The sequence below is a fragment of the Odontesthes bonariensis genome, chromosome 12, assembly GCF_027942865.1.
Source record: "Odontesthes bonariensis isolate fOdoBon6 chromosome 12, fOdoBon6.hap1, whole genome shotgun sequence".
In the NCBI taxonomy this organism is placed as follows: Eukaryota; Metazoa; Chordata; class Actinopteri; order Atheriniformes; family Atherinopsidae; genus Odontesthes; species Odontesthes bonariensis.
In genome coordinates this window covers 22728929-22745030 of record NC_134517.1, presented here as the reverse complement: position 1 = coordinate 22745030, position 16102 = coordinate 22728929, and the positions used below count along the sequence as shown (strand labels likewise).

The window sequence follows — 16102 nt, the reverse complement described above, 5'->3', positions numbered from 1 at the left end:
CTCAGGTTTGGGGACAATTTTCACAGCACAGCAGTGGGTTTGCAGACGCGTTGGCTGGAAGAACCCTCAACCAGCTAACCACCCTGCTCTCCTCTGAGCTCCACGCTGATTGGCCCGGATGGAGCAAAGGCGGAAGTCTACAGAACGGGGGGATTCCCCGAGGGAAGTTCCCAACTCAACTAGGCTATGTTAAAAAAAAAAAAAAACGAAAAAAAAAAAAGAAAAAGAGAAAAACTACATTGCCATATCCTCTCCGGCGCGAGACCGTAACTTTTCCTCTGAACATCAGGAGACGACGCTGCGGTGGTGTGTCGACCAACAAATTCGACTTTAAACAGTAACGCGAATGAAGGTAAGAGGACGCTCACACTGGCGGCGAAGTAGACGGATCTGAGGAGTTCTTACTCAACACCGGCTGAATGAGCTGTAGAAGCCCAGATACATTGAATAGAACACGGAACTGTGTGAACTGTTTTTTTTTTTTAAATGACACTTTAAAATGCCTCACTGCGGTGTTCCGGCAGCGTTAGTGTTTTTTGTATTTTATTTTTTATCATTTTCTAACTCAGCCTGTGGGCTGTACTGTAGTACTCATGCAGGAGCTGTTGGCGAGTGGAGCCACTGACAGATAGTAACTGTTACTGTGTCTTTTGCCATTGAGATCGCTCAATAATTCATGAAGAGCTCTTGGTAAGACTGTCTCAGCCTCTCTCTGTTTAACCCTCTAACCGCCAAAGTCGCAGAATTGCGACATGACGTCAGCATAAACAAAACAGTCTGTAGATCAAATAAACGGGCTTTAAGGTGTTCAGTCTTCCTACCACTAGTTGGCAAACATGTTACCCTTTCAAACAAGACCAAGCTCACGTCATTTTGTAGTCATTTTGTAGTTCACATTGTCTTTATAAGACAGTGCAAAAAAGCCGCGCTGGCTCAGACACAGACGCAGTGATTCAGAGCAGACGTGCGAGTCGAATTTTTATTGTCAGCGAACTATTACTGAGTTTTTACACCATGGCTTGTAAGAAGTTGAACCGTGTGGAAGTATTGAGCATGCTATTTGCCGATTCCGACTCCGAAGGAGAGTTTTTACCTCTTGAGGATGAGGATCGGACGAGCGCTCATGCTTCCCACGGTGAAACTTCCCCAGGCAATGGTGCCGGCATGCGAAGCGAGGCTGTTCTCCAAGAACACACTCCAACTCATTCGGTGCCGTTATCCAACCTCAATGGAGTGGGTGGTAGTGGGGAACGCGGTCGCAGTGTCCGTAGAGGTGTTGGTCGAGGAATCAGGGGTGGGAGAAGTGGGTCTGCTGTCGCTAGCATGCGCGCTCTCCACCCAGCCCCCGGTGGTGCGGCTAGCCGCGGCGCACCTGTCCGCCAGCGCAATGATCCTGACATCGGATCACAAAATGTTCAAGCACAAACACACACTCCTTCTGTCCCTTTATCTGGCTTTTACGGGGTGGGTGGCAGTGGCGAGCGTGGCCGTAGTGTCCGTAGGAGAGGTGTTGGTCGTGGCAGCAGGGGCGTGAGAGCCCATAGCATTAGCCGTCCAGTGGGTGGCACCGCGGCGAGTAGCCGCTGCACTCCTCGTGTGCGTGGGAGGGGGAGACGACATGTTGGCAGAGATGTCACCGATGATAGTGGCTGGGTGCATTTGCCGAGAGAGGAAGAATATGAGGACTGGATGAAGTCATTTAGTGAGCCTGTTGGTTTTTTGGGTGAGGATGACTTGGCAAATGCTTCCCCCTTAGGTTTTCTCTCCCTCTTTCTCACTGACGACTTTTGGAACCTCCTTACAACGGAGACAAATCGTTATGCGCGCCAGTATCTGTCCTCTCATGTGTTGTCACCTGTTTTAGTGTGTGTTTCTGCTATATGATGACATTTTACCACTTGTTTTATTATTGTATTCCTCATTGCTGATCATTATGAATAAGGTTGAACAGGTTAAAAAAAAAAAAAAAAAAATCAGTTCAATGTCTTCCACTTCTTGCATGTTTTCCTACCCTATGGTAATGATGACAGTATTTTACCACTTTCGCCTGTTTTATTGTTGGTTTCCTCCTTATGAATGATGGTAAAAGACAGAAAAATGAAAATAAGTTCAAACATCAAGTCAATATCCACCATTTCCTGAAAAAATATAGGCAACTTTTCGAATGTGTTTTCCTACTATATGGTAATGATGATATAGTAATATTTTACTACATTATTCTGTTTTATTGTTGCTTTCCTGTTCCCTGATCATTATAGATGATGATAAAAAGACAAAAAGAAAAAAAAAGTTTTAAAAAAACAAGTTCATAATCACTCAATTCCAATATTTCCTGAACATAATGAGATTCAAAATGGCTGCCACCTGATGACGTCATAATATGCAAATTAGATCAATAATTTCATGCCCCACATAAACTATGGATCATGGGCAACATTTTTCTAATGTACAGTAGGCATCTATCTTTAACCCCCTTTCAGCCACCAGCTTTTGAAATATTAATGTCAAAATCCAGTATTTTCAAAAAACAATCTTGGCGCCTAAAGGGTTAAGCATCTTTTCAACACATTGGTGCCATTTGTTACAACAGTGTATTACAAAGCTGTAGCTATATGTCTCTAAACTACCCAGTGTTGTTTGATAATCAATACGAGCTAGAAAGCAAAAACATCTAAGGACTGTATCATTGTTTTTTTGTGCATGATATATTACAGTGCATACACATGACATGACGTGACATAAACGATTTGTCATTGATTTCCTGTACAGTACTTTTGTTTCACTTGAACTAGAACGAGGCCTCCATGCTTGAAATGTGAGTTTGAAAAGTTTCATTCCACTAAATTTGCCAGTGTTCACAGTAATCGACAGATTATTCTGAAGATTGCACAATCGGGCTCGACACAGTTTTTGGCATTGGGTTCCCTTCTTGTGTCAACAAGGCAAACAATTCAGCAGCGATTTAGATATTTACTGGCTCTTTTGCTGTTACTTGAAACATGATAAAACTTGCAAAAAAATCGCATCACCTGCACGATCTTTAAAAAAAAGCCTCTCAAAGGGATGCTTAGGGATGTTTTCCCTGGGTGCGTTGAGATTCTGCTGTGGTTAAGCTGCAAAACATCTTCAAATTTCACTTGCAGGGCTCATGTCTGCCGTGTCAGTGATGATCGTGGAGCACAAGGCATGGAAAGGAACATTGGAGACCAGCTCAACAAAGCTTTTGAAGCTTATCGCCAGGTCTCCATCGAAAAGGACAATGCTAAGAGGGAGCTGCAGAAAATGGTAACTACACAAGCAGAGCAACTCTCCGTGAAACGAGCCCGGCTTTGCCATTGTAGCGCGAAAGATACGCCAAAGAGCAGCTTGGCGTCGCCAGCTTTTCACGAGAGACTCAAGTCGCTTAAAATGTGTTTACTCCTCTGCCTTGTTTGCGTGTGTGTCGGTTTACTGGTGCCAGAAAAATAACATAAGCTATTTGTTCACAGACTGAATATTATGAGCGATACACTCAGGAACTTCAGAAGCAGATAGAAGACCAGCAGCAGTTGATTTCTGAACTTGAAGCTAAGTTGTCGGCAACGAGGCAACAATCAGGTCAGTGAGACGTGCTTACACGATCTCTCTACAGTATCGTGACGATGTGCACCAATTGCAACACAATTGATAGTGAACCTGTTTTGTTTGGCGATATGTCACACTGTCGATTTTTATTATATTGGATTCTTAGAGGAGATGAAATGTGAGCCCTGCAATCATGTCCTGGAAGGAGCCAGCACTTATAGGAAAACACAGTACCCGGTATGCTCACAGTTACACAAACTCTCAGAGCTCCCTTCATGTCTTCTTGAAATTAAGGATGTGGATCCAGTAAATAACAGCTTCCTCTCGCACACATAGAAGTTGACAGTACTTCTGCTTAAATCGCCTGCTTCTGTGTAAAATGATGTTACAGGAACACATCACGCTTTTGCCCAATTTCGGGAGAAATAACCACCAAGTTCCGACAGTTTTGTAGGCCATAAGTGATCCACAATGTTATTCTCAAGCATTGCCTCCTCTGAGAACCTATCAGAGGAGAGCATTTGCTGTTCAGTATTTGCCAGTATTTATGATCCTTTGTTGAAAGTCCCTTTCAGGATAGTTGTAAGATATTCTGCTTCTGCTCACCTCAAGAAGTACGCTGACAAAGAGGGAAATCCAAAATTTTTCTCCAACTTTCTCCACCACTAGATCATTATCTGCAGATTTGTTGGATGTGGCCTGCAGTGCTGCTGTAAATGTAACCACGCGCGTTGTGTCCACTTTAACTTCACCAGATGGTGCTAGAGGATAATATGGCTGGGCACTACAGCAGCTTAAGCTTAGCTGTTACTGCTCAACCAACCAGGAAACATTTTTCACTTGTGATGTATAAATAAAAGTGCACACGTATCACCAACATGCCCTTTGATAATTGTTGTTAATGATCACTACAAATTCAATGTGTCTTTTTTCAGGAGACTACGGCCACTGTTGCTGTTGCTCCTAATTTGCCCGTCAACATCAGCGTTGACTAGTATGTGTCTCTCCTTGCAAGCTTTCTCTTTTTTTTATTTTCAATCATGGACACTATAGTTAAATAATTTATTTATTTCTTCAGTGTTTATTTATTTGTTTGTCTCTTCGTTCATTTATTCGACAGTAAGGACATGCTGGAGGCATTTGAAGCAATTCAAGGCAAATTCAGACAGATCCAGTCTCTAACCAGAAGACAAAAAGATCACCTGAAAAGGTTCCATGGAGGAAATGATGCATCAAACGGTAATATATGTCCTTGTTTTGTGCATTCTGAATCCAAGTATTTAATATATTTTTTTCCTTGTTATAGATTCCTACAAAAATGGAATGAATTTTAAAAAAAATGTTATGTGTTGTAACAGCTTATTCGTTTTGTGTTTTTTTTTTTCATAAGATGGACCCATGATTGCACCTTTGAGCCATAGCTGACCTCTGAATATAATAATACATTTAATAATTCTACTGATAAATGCTGGATGTTTGCTCCAGCAAGTTTTCCATGTTTGAATGGAAGATGCGGTTAAAGTCTGCGTTTTATGTAAAACATAGATAAACATAAAGAATCTTTTGTAAAACCCTCCCTTCATAGGCACTTATTGAACTTGTAAAACTTATTGCCCTTCATAAATAATACATTTTTATCATCAGCAGTATTCACTCATCGTCACCATGAAGACAATCCCTTCGTGCCCTACAATGGCTTGGATGTAACATGAACTTTTTCCATAATTTGATATGAACAGACTTGCGAATATGCAAATGAGCCCCTCCTCTATCTGTGCCACTTGCCTGGCTGCTGTTGCTCACTCTCCACTCAACTCAACTCATTGTCTTTCCTTCTTGCTCGTGGTAACGCCAACTCGTGGCTTCCTTGTATGTCAACTGATGTGGACTTAGTGGATGGGCATGCCCTTCCATTCACACAACTGCTTGGGTATGGGACGATCTGTAATGTCAGTGCGTCACAGCATGAAAATTAGGAATAATGTCAACAGCAGAAAAGAACAAATAAAAGTAATTATTCCACGTGTTGTGGCAGACCCACTCATCTAGGGATGAATGATAAATTAATTGATAATGGCAAACATCTTCACACATTCTGTTCTCAAGACAGACCAGACACACATTCATAGAGCTACGCTTACATCCAGAAAATACATTTGTTTTCCTGTCTCATTCACAGTTGGTGTTCTTGTAATGTGTTCCCATGGTTTTTTTTTGCATGATACTAGATTTTTTCTTGACTGCCTTTCGGATACTTTGATTAGTCCATTTACATTGTCTGAAAATGTACAAAGCACTCACCAGAATTGCCGATCACAACATTTGTCTGCTGTTTGTAGAGCTGGCTACGGTATTTTGGGAATATTTACAGCTTGTCGACTCTCTCAACACTTATATTACTGAAGATATTACAATTTGACACATAGAAACACCAAACAGTGGCATGGCATTTCTGCTGCTGTTAGTTGGCTAGTGTTAAAGTTACCATTGGTGCTGACTGTCCTACTGCTTCTGGTTGATAATTGAATGGATATCTCTCCAGCTCCGCTGCTAAAATGGTGTCCACTTAGAGTGAGAAGCATACAATTCACCATGTTATGAGTGCACCATCAAAAATAGCATCAGGATTAACCTTGCTGTCTGAAACTGTGTTGTTGAGACCTTTGGCTCTTTGCTTCAGTTGCAAATCACTTGATCATTTTTGTAAATCTTCCTTCATCTTTTTTCGCGACAACTGTTTGAAGCGTACAGAAGTTTTGAATTCGGGTATTTAGTGCTAATTTCTGAACTACCAAAGTTCACGGTCATTTATAAGTTCGTATATGCATCAGTGGAAGTTTTTAAACAGTTCTAAAAGAGATGGGACACCTTGCATTTCCAAGGCATTTCCATTACCAGGTCCGCAAAACGCACCCCATTCAAAAGTTTTTAGAAGCATCTTTTAGAGGCAATAAGTTGAAATAATGGTTTTCTCACATTATTATTTACAACATCTTGTTTCCTTTTTGTTCTCGAGCATTGTCACCCCTCCATCCCAGTGCTTAATACTTGATATGCTGTGTTTGTTTTTCTCCAAACGTGCTGCCGTGCATTATGACCATACATCTTCACCTTGGTCTCCTCTGTCCAAAGGAAGTTGTTACAGGAGTCTTGTGGTTTGTTCAGATGCAGCGTTACAAACCTAAGTTGGGCTGCCCTTTTCATCCCAGAGCGTAGAGGCCTCCTCCTGTAACCCTTCCAAACAAGCTCGACTTGTTCAGTCTTTTTTTAATTGTACTGTCATGAACTTTAATATTTAACGTGCTAACTGAGGCCTGTAGAGTCCGAGATGTAGCTCTTGGGATTTTCTTGTGCAATTTCTCTGAGCATTGCACGATCTGACCTTTGGGGTGAACGTGCTGGAACGTCCACTCCTGAGAATTGGCAACTGTCTGGAATGTTTTCCACTTGTGAATAATCTTTCTCCCTGCTGACCGATGGACTCCAAATAGTTTGGAAAGGTTCTTTTAACGCTTCCCAGATTGATGGGCAGCAACAACTGCTTTTTAAGGATCATTGCTGAAGTCTCTCCTCCTTTTCATTATGTTAACACACCTAAATGCTCCAGACCAACAAACTGCCGAAACCTCTGCTTTTATAGAGGTACCCACAGTGGTGATGATCAGTCAATCAATATGTCTGTCCAAACTACCAGGGAAGCAGTAAGGATGTACTTCATTTCTCACATAAAGCTTCTGCAGTTTGGCTTAGTTACTCTTAAACAAATAATGAGTTTAATAAGACATGTATTCTTGTTCTTTTGAGGTCATACTTACCTAATGTTATCATCATGGTAAGGAACAGATACATTTTTATCATGTCCTGTGTTCTGGTTTTGAAACACAACAGCTGATATAATATACAATGATCCACTATATAATGAATCAAGAATTAAATGCTCAGGAAGTTGATTGAATGAATAAATGGTGCAGACAATTGGCCTGTTCAAAGAAGCAAAACCTTGCCACAAAAAAAATTAAATGTTCAGTAGAAATTTAGCAAATTAATCTTGAACACAGGGTGAGTGGCTGGTTGTTTCAAATTGGTGATGTGGCTGGAACAAATATTTTGGAGGAGGCCCTGTGACGTGTGCTGACTAAGTTTTTAAACAGTGTCAAACATGAAAGAATATTGTGTTTTTTTTTTTTTTAATCTTTAGCAGTTTCAACTGTTGACTATAATGCGCGTTCTCGTGCACCTCAAAAAAATCCTGACTACGCGACAGACGCACGCAGACCACCAACGGAAGTGCGCAGACAAAAGCGGCTGTGATTGGTCCTCGGTGTGCTTTTCCGGGTTTAACAAGTGTAGCAAACTCCCCAGTCTCTTCCCTGGTCTGGTTCAACGGGCGTACAGACCACCTACGCTTCCTCCTTCGTCTTTTCGCCAACTCCAATAGCAGAATCCTTTCTTCTTCAAGGTCGAGCAACTCCATATCCATCTCCATAGTATCTTGCAGACGCGCCATTGTTGTTTTGACCAGGATCAGCGTGTCAGCGGAATATATACACTCCCCCCACCAAAGTTCTCGCGACTCGCGAGAGTCATGTTATGATTGCAGAACCATAACATGAAAAGTGGTTCGCGACCAGAGCAAAGCAACACGTCAAGACGATAGATGCAGAACTATAATCTGCCCTTTAAGGCTGATTTATGGTCGGAAACCAGGTCGTCTGCGTGTGTGTCGCAGTTAACGCAGACATGCCCCCCCCTTACGCAGACACTCTGGTGCACCTCCCCAAAATTGTAACTCACCGCAGACATCGCCGCAGACATCGCCGCAGGGAGGAGAGAAAGGAGGCCTCTGATTGGTCAACTCTACATCCGCTCTACACTATGCGTATTTCCGGTTTGCTAACCGGCTAATGGTGACGCTAACCGTGACGATTCTTTCGCCTCTCTGCCAGCTCCAGTAGTAGCAATATTTCTTCTATTTCTAGATCGATCAGCTGCATCTCAATCAAAGTGCGCATTCGTCCAGTCGCCATTGTTGTTGAATGACCTCCGTAACCGTAACACCCACAATCCTAGCTTGTTCGTGATTGTCCCTCTTGCGTTGTGGCGTGGGATTAACATAGCGCAGACAGCGCTTCAAAAGTAGGCATAAATCAAAAATAACTGCGTCGTGTCTGCGACAAGCTCACTACGACACACTGCTGAGAGAGTATACACGGCCCTTTAGTGACCCGTGTCGCCTGAAGCCGACTTCAGGGGGCGTTGCCTAGTGGCAGAGGAAACACATAAAATAAAATGCTGGGCGTGTACAATGACGTAGGCACAAGCCATGCGTCGGAGGTAGGGTTAAATACACCTTGAGGACTCGTTTTTGCAATTGTATATGCAGTTCATGGAGATGTTATTTTACGGGGTGTGGATGGTTACAACGTGGGATGCCGCCGAAGAACATATGCGGAGAATACAAGAGCACTATAGTCCCCGAAATGTGGCGGTAAATAACGTCCTCTGCTCGGAGGCTGAGGAGCTCGCGGACCTCCTTGTCTCCTCAGTTGGCCATATTAAAAAATGTCTCGAACTTGATGTAGGCTAAAACAGAGTAAAACTTGTCCTCACCTGTCGCTGTTGTTCTGAATCAGCTGTCCATTCTGTCTTTTAAACTCCTCACGTCACGCCACGCCCACGTCCGACCCGCGTCGATTGCGTTCACACCAAACTCGTCTCGGCAAAAAGACTAGGGTCCGACGCGGGTCGAAAGGCGAGTCGAGTTGACGCGGCAGCCCGGGTCGGCAGTGTGAACGCAACAGCGGACACGCTAAATTCGTGGATTAAACGCGGGTTATTCGTCAGTGTGAAAGGGGCTACATTTCACCGCTTGCGTCCCCCTTTTCCTGCTATGGTTTACTTGCCCCAGCCATTTATCTGAAGGTGCTCAACATTTAGAATTTGACTGACTGCAGTTGAGTGAGCATCTCATAACATTGATACGGATTTAGCCTCAAATCCAAAAACTACAGCATCGCTTTGGGTGCATACTGGCTTTATGCCAGATGACAAAGGAGAGCCTAAAGACTTAAGAGTAAGCAGTTTGTTGGATTTTTTCCTTAAAAGGTGACAAAAATGCCAGTTGTACTTATGCATAGCTAATAGCGGCATAAAACAGACATAAGAAGATAATTGATAGGTTAATTAAAGCTATTTGTAATAAAGTTAATTGTCAACTAAAACGTCTTGATTGTGCCAAGCTCACTTCCGAGATCTGGCGCAGAGATCCAGAGCCATAGAGTGGACTACTCATTTCACTTCCATTAAAGAGGCTTTTCTTTTGGCTCATATACCTCTGCATACCGGGGGCAGTATTTAAATATTCTCAAGTGTTTCTACTTCTTCTCCTTCTTTTTCTGAATTACTTTATGTGTTTATTTCAGGTGTAACTTCTCAAGTCGTACCAAGCCAAGTGGTCCTTTTAGCCATACTTTGAATACATTAGCAAGCTGACTAACAAAGAAAGAGCAATAACCGTGGAAAAAAATCTCACATCTTTCTGCCGTTTGACAGATCAGCATTTCTCCATGCCCATCCAGTGCACAGACCGAACCGCCGAGGCAGAAGCAGAAGCAGCAGCAGCAGACGCAGCCTTCTCATCGGCTTTAAGGCCACCGGTGGAAATCTCTCACCTGCCCGCATCTCTTGCATCCCGTGGCGCCAGCCAGGTGGACAGGGAATTGGTAGACTCTCTCACCAAACTCAGTGTCAAATTCCCACCCCCTGCGGACAGTGAATATGACTTCCTGAACAGTGCTCCAGAGAGAAACATTGTCCTGGCCATGCCTGCGCAGCGGCCTCTAAGTAGCGTCTCTTCCACACTGACAGAGGAGGAGCCCGTGGAACTGCCAATGCCTTTTGTCTACCCTACGTCCCCCTCCCACTCAACATCATCTTCGCCCTCCCGGGAGAGCGTGCGAGGACCTCAGCAGGTGAGAAATACAGGAGAAGGTCTGAGAAAAGTAGTAGCAAATTATCAGTTTCTGATTGGTCTTTGCTAATGGAGGGATAAAACAGTGTGAAGTCCAAAAATACCCCCCTTGCTTAAACTTGAACCGTATCACTGTGTGTGCTGATTTCTTCTTCCTCTTTTTTTTTTTTTTCTTCATTTTTTTTACTTGAGCATGGATGCTCTGGTTATATTTGGCATCTTTACTTGAAAGTGTGAGCCAGATGGAAGAGCGTGTCTGAGTCTGATCTGAAGCAAGTTTGATGGTTTTGTGGGATTTTTTTTGCTGATGTGCATAAAATCCTTTTATAAAAAATTGTGAATGATAAAAATTAAGATCTAAAATTTGGTCCAACTTTTCATTAAATGATTTTAAACTACTTAGGCATTTATGCTATGAGTTGCTGTTGTGTTATTTTGAATGAATAGATTCATTGTAACATATATTGACTATTTCTATTTGTTCACACTATGGACATCGGATTTGTAAAAATGTTTAAGGCAACAGCTGCTTCAACTTAGGTGCCTGGTGGTGGAGCGCCTCAGTAGGGTGAGTGTAAAGATTGTTTGGAGTATAAATAATACATTGCTTTCTCTGGTTAATCTTGTTCTGCAGTCTATCTGGAGCCCTGGGCTGTGTGATGCAGTTGATGTGGGAACAGAGCCGGAGACGCCTCCGAGCAGCAGCCCGGATAAATGCGCTTTCTGCCATGCTGTGGTTCCTCAGGACCAAATGAACAGCCACCTCTATTTGCATTTCTCTCCTAAGAATGAAGACGATAAGTGACATTGGAAGCAGAGACTGATGGGCAAAGGTCCCGACTACTTCACTTTTCATGGTCCAGTCCAGCCTGCCATGAAGTACAAGCGCTGTACAGGATTTTAAATGACACTGCAATAAGACTTGAATCCATTTATTTAATATTAAATTAAATGGTACACTTTGTTGCCTTTGTTGATTTTTCGAACATCACACAGAGATTTTACAGTGATGCATATGAAATATATGAGCAAATAAACCAATATTTACTATTTCGACACTTTTTATCCTTTGAATTGTTTCTAACATTAAGATGTTTTGTAAGAATCTGTTCTAGGTTAGTATGCCCATTAAATTATGCATATATAATGCAAAACTATTTTCTTAAAAAGAAACACTGTCAGTTATTTGCAATAATTACCCCCTTTTATGTTACCTCAAAGAACAACAATATGTTGCGTGTTAGAAATGCCAACATTAGGCATCAAATCATTCGGGTGAATTCCTTACGGTGCTTCCACTGTGAATCCTTGCGCCGGAATAATTTGTAGCAGCTGTATATCATTCAAAGAATGGAGAACTCTGAAATCAGTTTAAAGATTCCTAAACTATGTGTTCATTAAGTTTTTTTTTTTTTTTACATCAAAATCCATTATGAGATAGCAGATTGCATTTAACAGTAACCTGTTAAAAAGCCTGTTAACTCAGTGAAATGTACATATTTTAGAGTCTGGATTAGCTGTCAATTGACTAAGCTATTTTCTTTTTTCCCTTTTTTATAAGGCAACACCAACTTCTGTCTTTGGCGTCATTTATTCACACTTTGACAAAGATTGCAGTGATTTTCTCCGCTCAGTGTGATGTGATGATGTTTGAGGAAACGGGGACGCTTTGTGTTAAAACACTTTGTTCTCCGGGGCCCTTGCAGACCTTCAGCATTGAGCTGGTAACGCTTCACAAGTGCGGAATATTATAACTCACTTCCAATAATCAAATACCCCAAAACCAAATAGACTGATTTGTAATTGAATCTATTTCATCCTGAAACGAATTTGGCTGTTGAGCCTTTCTCTGCGTGTTATAAATAGTCCACAAAGGTGTAAAGATTTGATGTTATAATGCTATCAGCCATTCTAAACTAATGAGTCATTAGACTAACATAGAGGATCACTATTTAAATACAACACATCATCCACTTAACAGAATAGTGAAAATACTTGCCATTTGGTGTATATACAAAGGTGAATATTACATATTGATGTAATGTAATGTGTCAAACATAATGCATGTTTATTTTGGAGTGACATAAACCACATAATTCTACATTTTGCATCACATCATGAACACTGGGGGGAGAATTTATTCAGATTTTTTTGGCAAATACATATCCCTAATGATCCTGTCTGCTTAATCTGTGAACAGTCGAACATTGTGCAGCCTGCATGCTTTTCTCTCTGGGATCATGAACAGCTGCTTGCTCATAATTATGTTGTCATTCGTTGTTATTTGGAAGAGGAAACTCGTACTGACGGCTAGATATTTTGTGTGTGTGTGTGTGTATTTTCTTACATTCATTCACTTCTGTATACAGTAATATGGACTGTACCTGCACTGAAGCATTGTTATCGCTATCATTTTCAGTAGAATATAAGTCTTTTTCTTGGGACATTTACCCAAGGGCTAGTAGATTTGAAATATATTTAAGAGCTATAAAAAATAAAAAAAACAAGGTGGACAAAAAAGGAGAAGGGTATGGATTGAGATGGAGAAGTAGCAGGCTGATTACAAGGTGTCAAAATTGCCAGGAGCAAGAAGGTGAAAGCAATCAGGGGTGAGAAGAGTGCAGCATTCGTGAGGGGCAACTAATTATCCATCTCATTTGTGGAGGGAAGCATTTGAGGCAGCTCTAGCCCACTGAATGGTGACAGATTGGTGCGGAGGAGAGGGGAGGTGTTAGAACAATGGAGCCCAGCTCACCATCATTACTGCATGCTAATCAGCTGTGCTTCTGCACCACCAGTCGGTGTTGCAGAGTTCGTGGAGACAGGGAAGTCACCGGCTTCAGGGGACTTTAGTCATTTCCAAGTAGGAAGGAAAGGGAGGAAACTGACTTGCAGTATCGCTGTTGGCACTGTACCCCAGCCTTTTTCGAGCTTGTAGGTTATTTTATGCAGAGGCTGCTCCGCCTGTGTTATCAGCTTTCACTTGTAAGATAATTGTATTGTTAAGTGTCGAGAGTTTCAAAGTGCACAGGAAGGAATAGGAGGTAATTATGCTGTAATGCACAGTATACATGTGGAAAAGTTTTACAAATAAATATAAAGTTATGGAATAAGTCTTGAGATTCAACAGTCTGTTTTAGCGCAGTTTTATACTCAAAGTATCAATACATTTTTTAAACAATTGCATATTAAACAGTCTATATCAGCACTTTTAAGTGTTTTTCAATATTTCATAGCTTTGTATTTTTTAGATGCTTTGTAAAGTACATCCACCCATGTTGAGAGTGAATTAAACACCATCGCATACGGCTGCAAGCAGAGCTGATGCACAATGTGTAAAGATGTAGGATGCAAAGGGTGTGAGTTTATGGCATTGGAACTAGAACATGAATTTACCGTAAATTTGCTTACATGCTCAAAACTATCTGAAACATTAGACTTGACTTAAGATCAATCTGCAAAATGCACCTCACTTATCAAATGTGCAGCTCATGATCCAACTATGCTCAAAAGGGTAGCTCCAGAAGCAGAAATCAAGTTACATTGATAACTGTTACCAAACAACTTGGTCACACTGGGCACCTGCTACAATCTGATGCTTTTATTACACTGATATTAATAGTAGATTCAAGGCATATGTTTTGATAAGTCTTGTCAAATGCAAGTAAAATGCTGTTTTTTAGTCTTTAATTAAAAAGTTTCAATTACTATATGTGAGAATTGACTTGAATCTGAAATTGATCACGATTTCACGTAATTGTTTTGTAATTTGTTATTTTTAATATTTCCTTCTGTTTAGCTCCTTTTTTGCCATGTAATATATATAATAGCTCCAAATTCCTTGTATTCATTCAAACAACAGATTTGTGAATGTCTGGTTTCTGACATGAAATGATATCATGCAATTAGTGCTTACAGTATATTTTAACAATAATGATTACAATAGCTCAGCTCTGTAAAACAAGCATACCTTTTTTGTCAGCCAGTAACTGGATTATAATTGTTGTAGACAATAAACAGAGACACCATTCCACTGCAATAATTACTTTCGCCAATGAATTTTTTCAAATATTTAACAAATGTTTGTACGACCATGGCAATGCCAAGAAGATATAACACAAGTGGAGAAGAAAAAGAGATCATAAAAGGTGTAATCAAACCAAAACAAAACAGAGAGCTAGCAAATGGATGAAGGTCACATGACTAGAAGGCCCTCTTCACATCAATGTCATTTAGAAAATTAACAACTCAGGAGAAAAGCATATTCAGCTGTCTGTGCACTGGTCACCGTTGGCAATGGAGAATGCCAACTCTGGTGGTGTTGTGAGCCCAGCGTATCACCTCACAGTTGTCTTACCATGCGTTGGGCTCATGTGCTCTCTGTGCAGGAGTGGCATAGCTGACTTTGTGTTCGATTAAATGTGTTGAAGCCATCGCTGCTTGTGTAAAGTCTCAGAACGGCCCCCCTCTCCATTGTGTTTGTTTCAGTGCTGGTCTGTGAGCCCTGATTTCTGGAGCGGATATTTGGCAGTCACAGCAAGTGATGACAGAGGCAGTGGTGAGATCGCACCCAGAACCCCAAAGGAGGCTCACATTTCAGGAGGATGAGAGGTCTGTTCAATACACAAAAGCACTGATCAGTGGACTTTGATGATGCATTTGTTCTGAAAATCCCATTATGCTCAGCTTCTCTAGCAGACTACTTTTATTTTTACTTAAGGAGTGCTGGAGTGTTTGTGAACTTCTGAATATTTTGAAGACATTTGGCTGCCAAGTGGATGTAACTGCACAACTAAAAGTCCAGCTCTAAGATGCCACTCTCCTCTTATTTTCTTTTTACTGTTGAATCAGTGTAGGTTGTTTTTCTTCTTTGACTCATGGGGGTGGGATTGAGCGTGGGGATGTTTGCGGAATTGCAACTTGCAATTCAAGGGTTAAGGCAGCATGAAAGAATCCATTCTCGGTTTAATGACCTAGCCTTGCTGGGCGAGGACGACAGGGAACATGCTCTTGACTTGTACTGAATTTGCCAATTAACACCTCCAGTAACAGGCTGCCTCTGAACATCACCAGCAAGGAGAGAGGAGGAGCAACTCTCACGCTTTGTTTTTCAGCCTCTGATCTTGTAATGATGGAGTCTGTGATTTCTTCATATATAGATGATTATTGTGCTCATAGACATTTTGGTGGACAGACTTTCCACTGTGTGGATTGTTGGTATAGCTTTGAGACAAACCCCCTTGTTCCTAAACTATGTTGTCACTAACAATCAACTGGCAATGGAATTGGAAACATTTTATTTTTCCACATGCTGCTTGAATCTTCATGCAGTTATTGGGCAGTTCTATTTTTTGCACACAGCCATATGGCTCTGTACAGCTTCAATTAGACACATGGCTGGTATCTAAGATACACCGTGCATGATTAGCTTTGTCCCCTCATATTGTTACACACATGAAAATACAAGACAACGGCTCTTTCCATTATAGATTTATCAGGAAAAGATTTTTCCCTTCAAATAAGGTTCCCATTCTAGCCACCCCTCTGGTTTCACACATGCTTATCAGA

General features: G+C 41.5%; 1 protein-coding gene across 3 annotated transcripts; it reads left to right on the top strand.

The window, feature by feature from the left end:
• Window positions 1-214: 214 nt before the first annotated feature.
• tank (TRAF family member-associated NFKB activator) lies at window positions 215-11584 on the top strand. 3 transcript variants are annotated; one of them, XM_075479738.1, is made up of 9 exons: window positions 215-352; window positions 589-690; window positions 3144-3285; window positions 3489-3597; window positions 3731-3801; window positions 4500-4558; window positions 4685-4803; window positions 10117-10535; window positions 11169-11584. In XM_075479738.1, the coding sequence occupies exons 2-9, from the start codon at window positions 677-679 to the stop codon at window positions 11337-11339; spliced, it is 1104 nt and encodes a 367-aa protein (XP_075335853.1). In that variant the 5' UTR covers window positions 215-352; window positions 589-676; the 3' UTR covers window positions 11340-11584. The 3 variants fall into 3 exon arrangements, with proteins under 3 accessions (XP_075335853.1, XP_075335851.1, XP_075335854.1); XM_075479736.1 differs by having other exon boundaries at window positions 589-714; window positions 2547-3285; XM_075479739.1 differs by lacking the exon at window positions 589-690.
• The last annotated feature ends 4518 nt before the right edge of the window (window positions 11585-16102 follow it).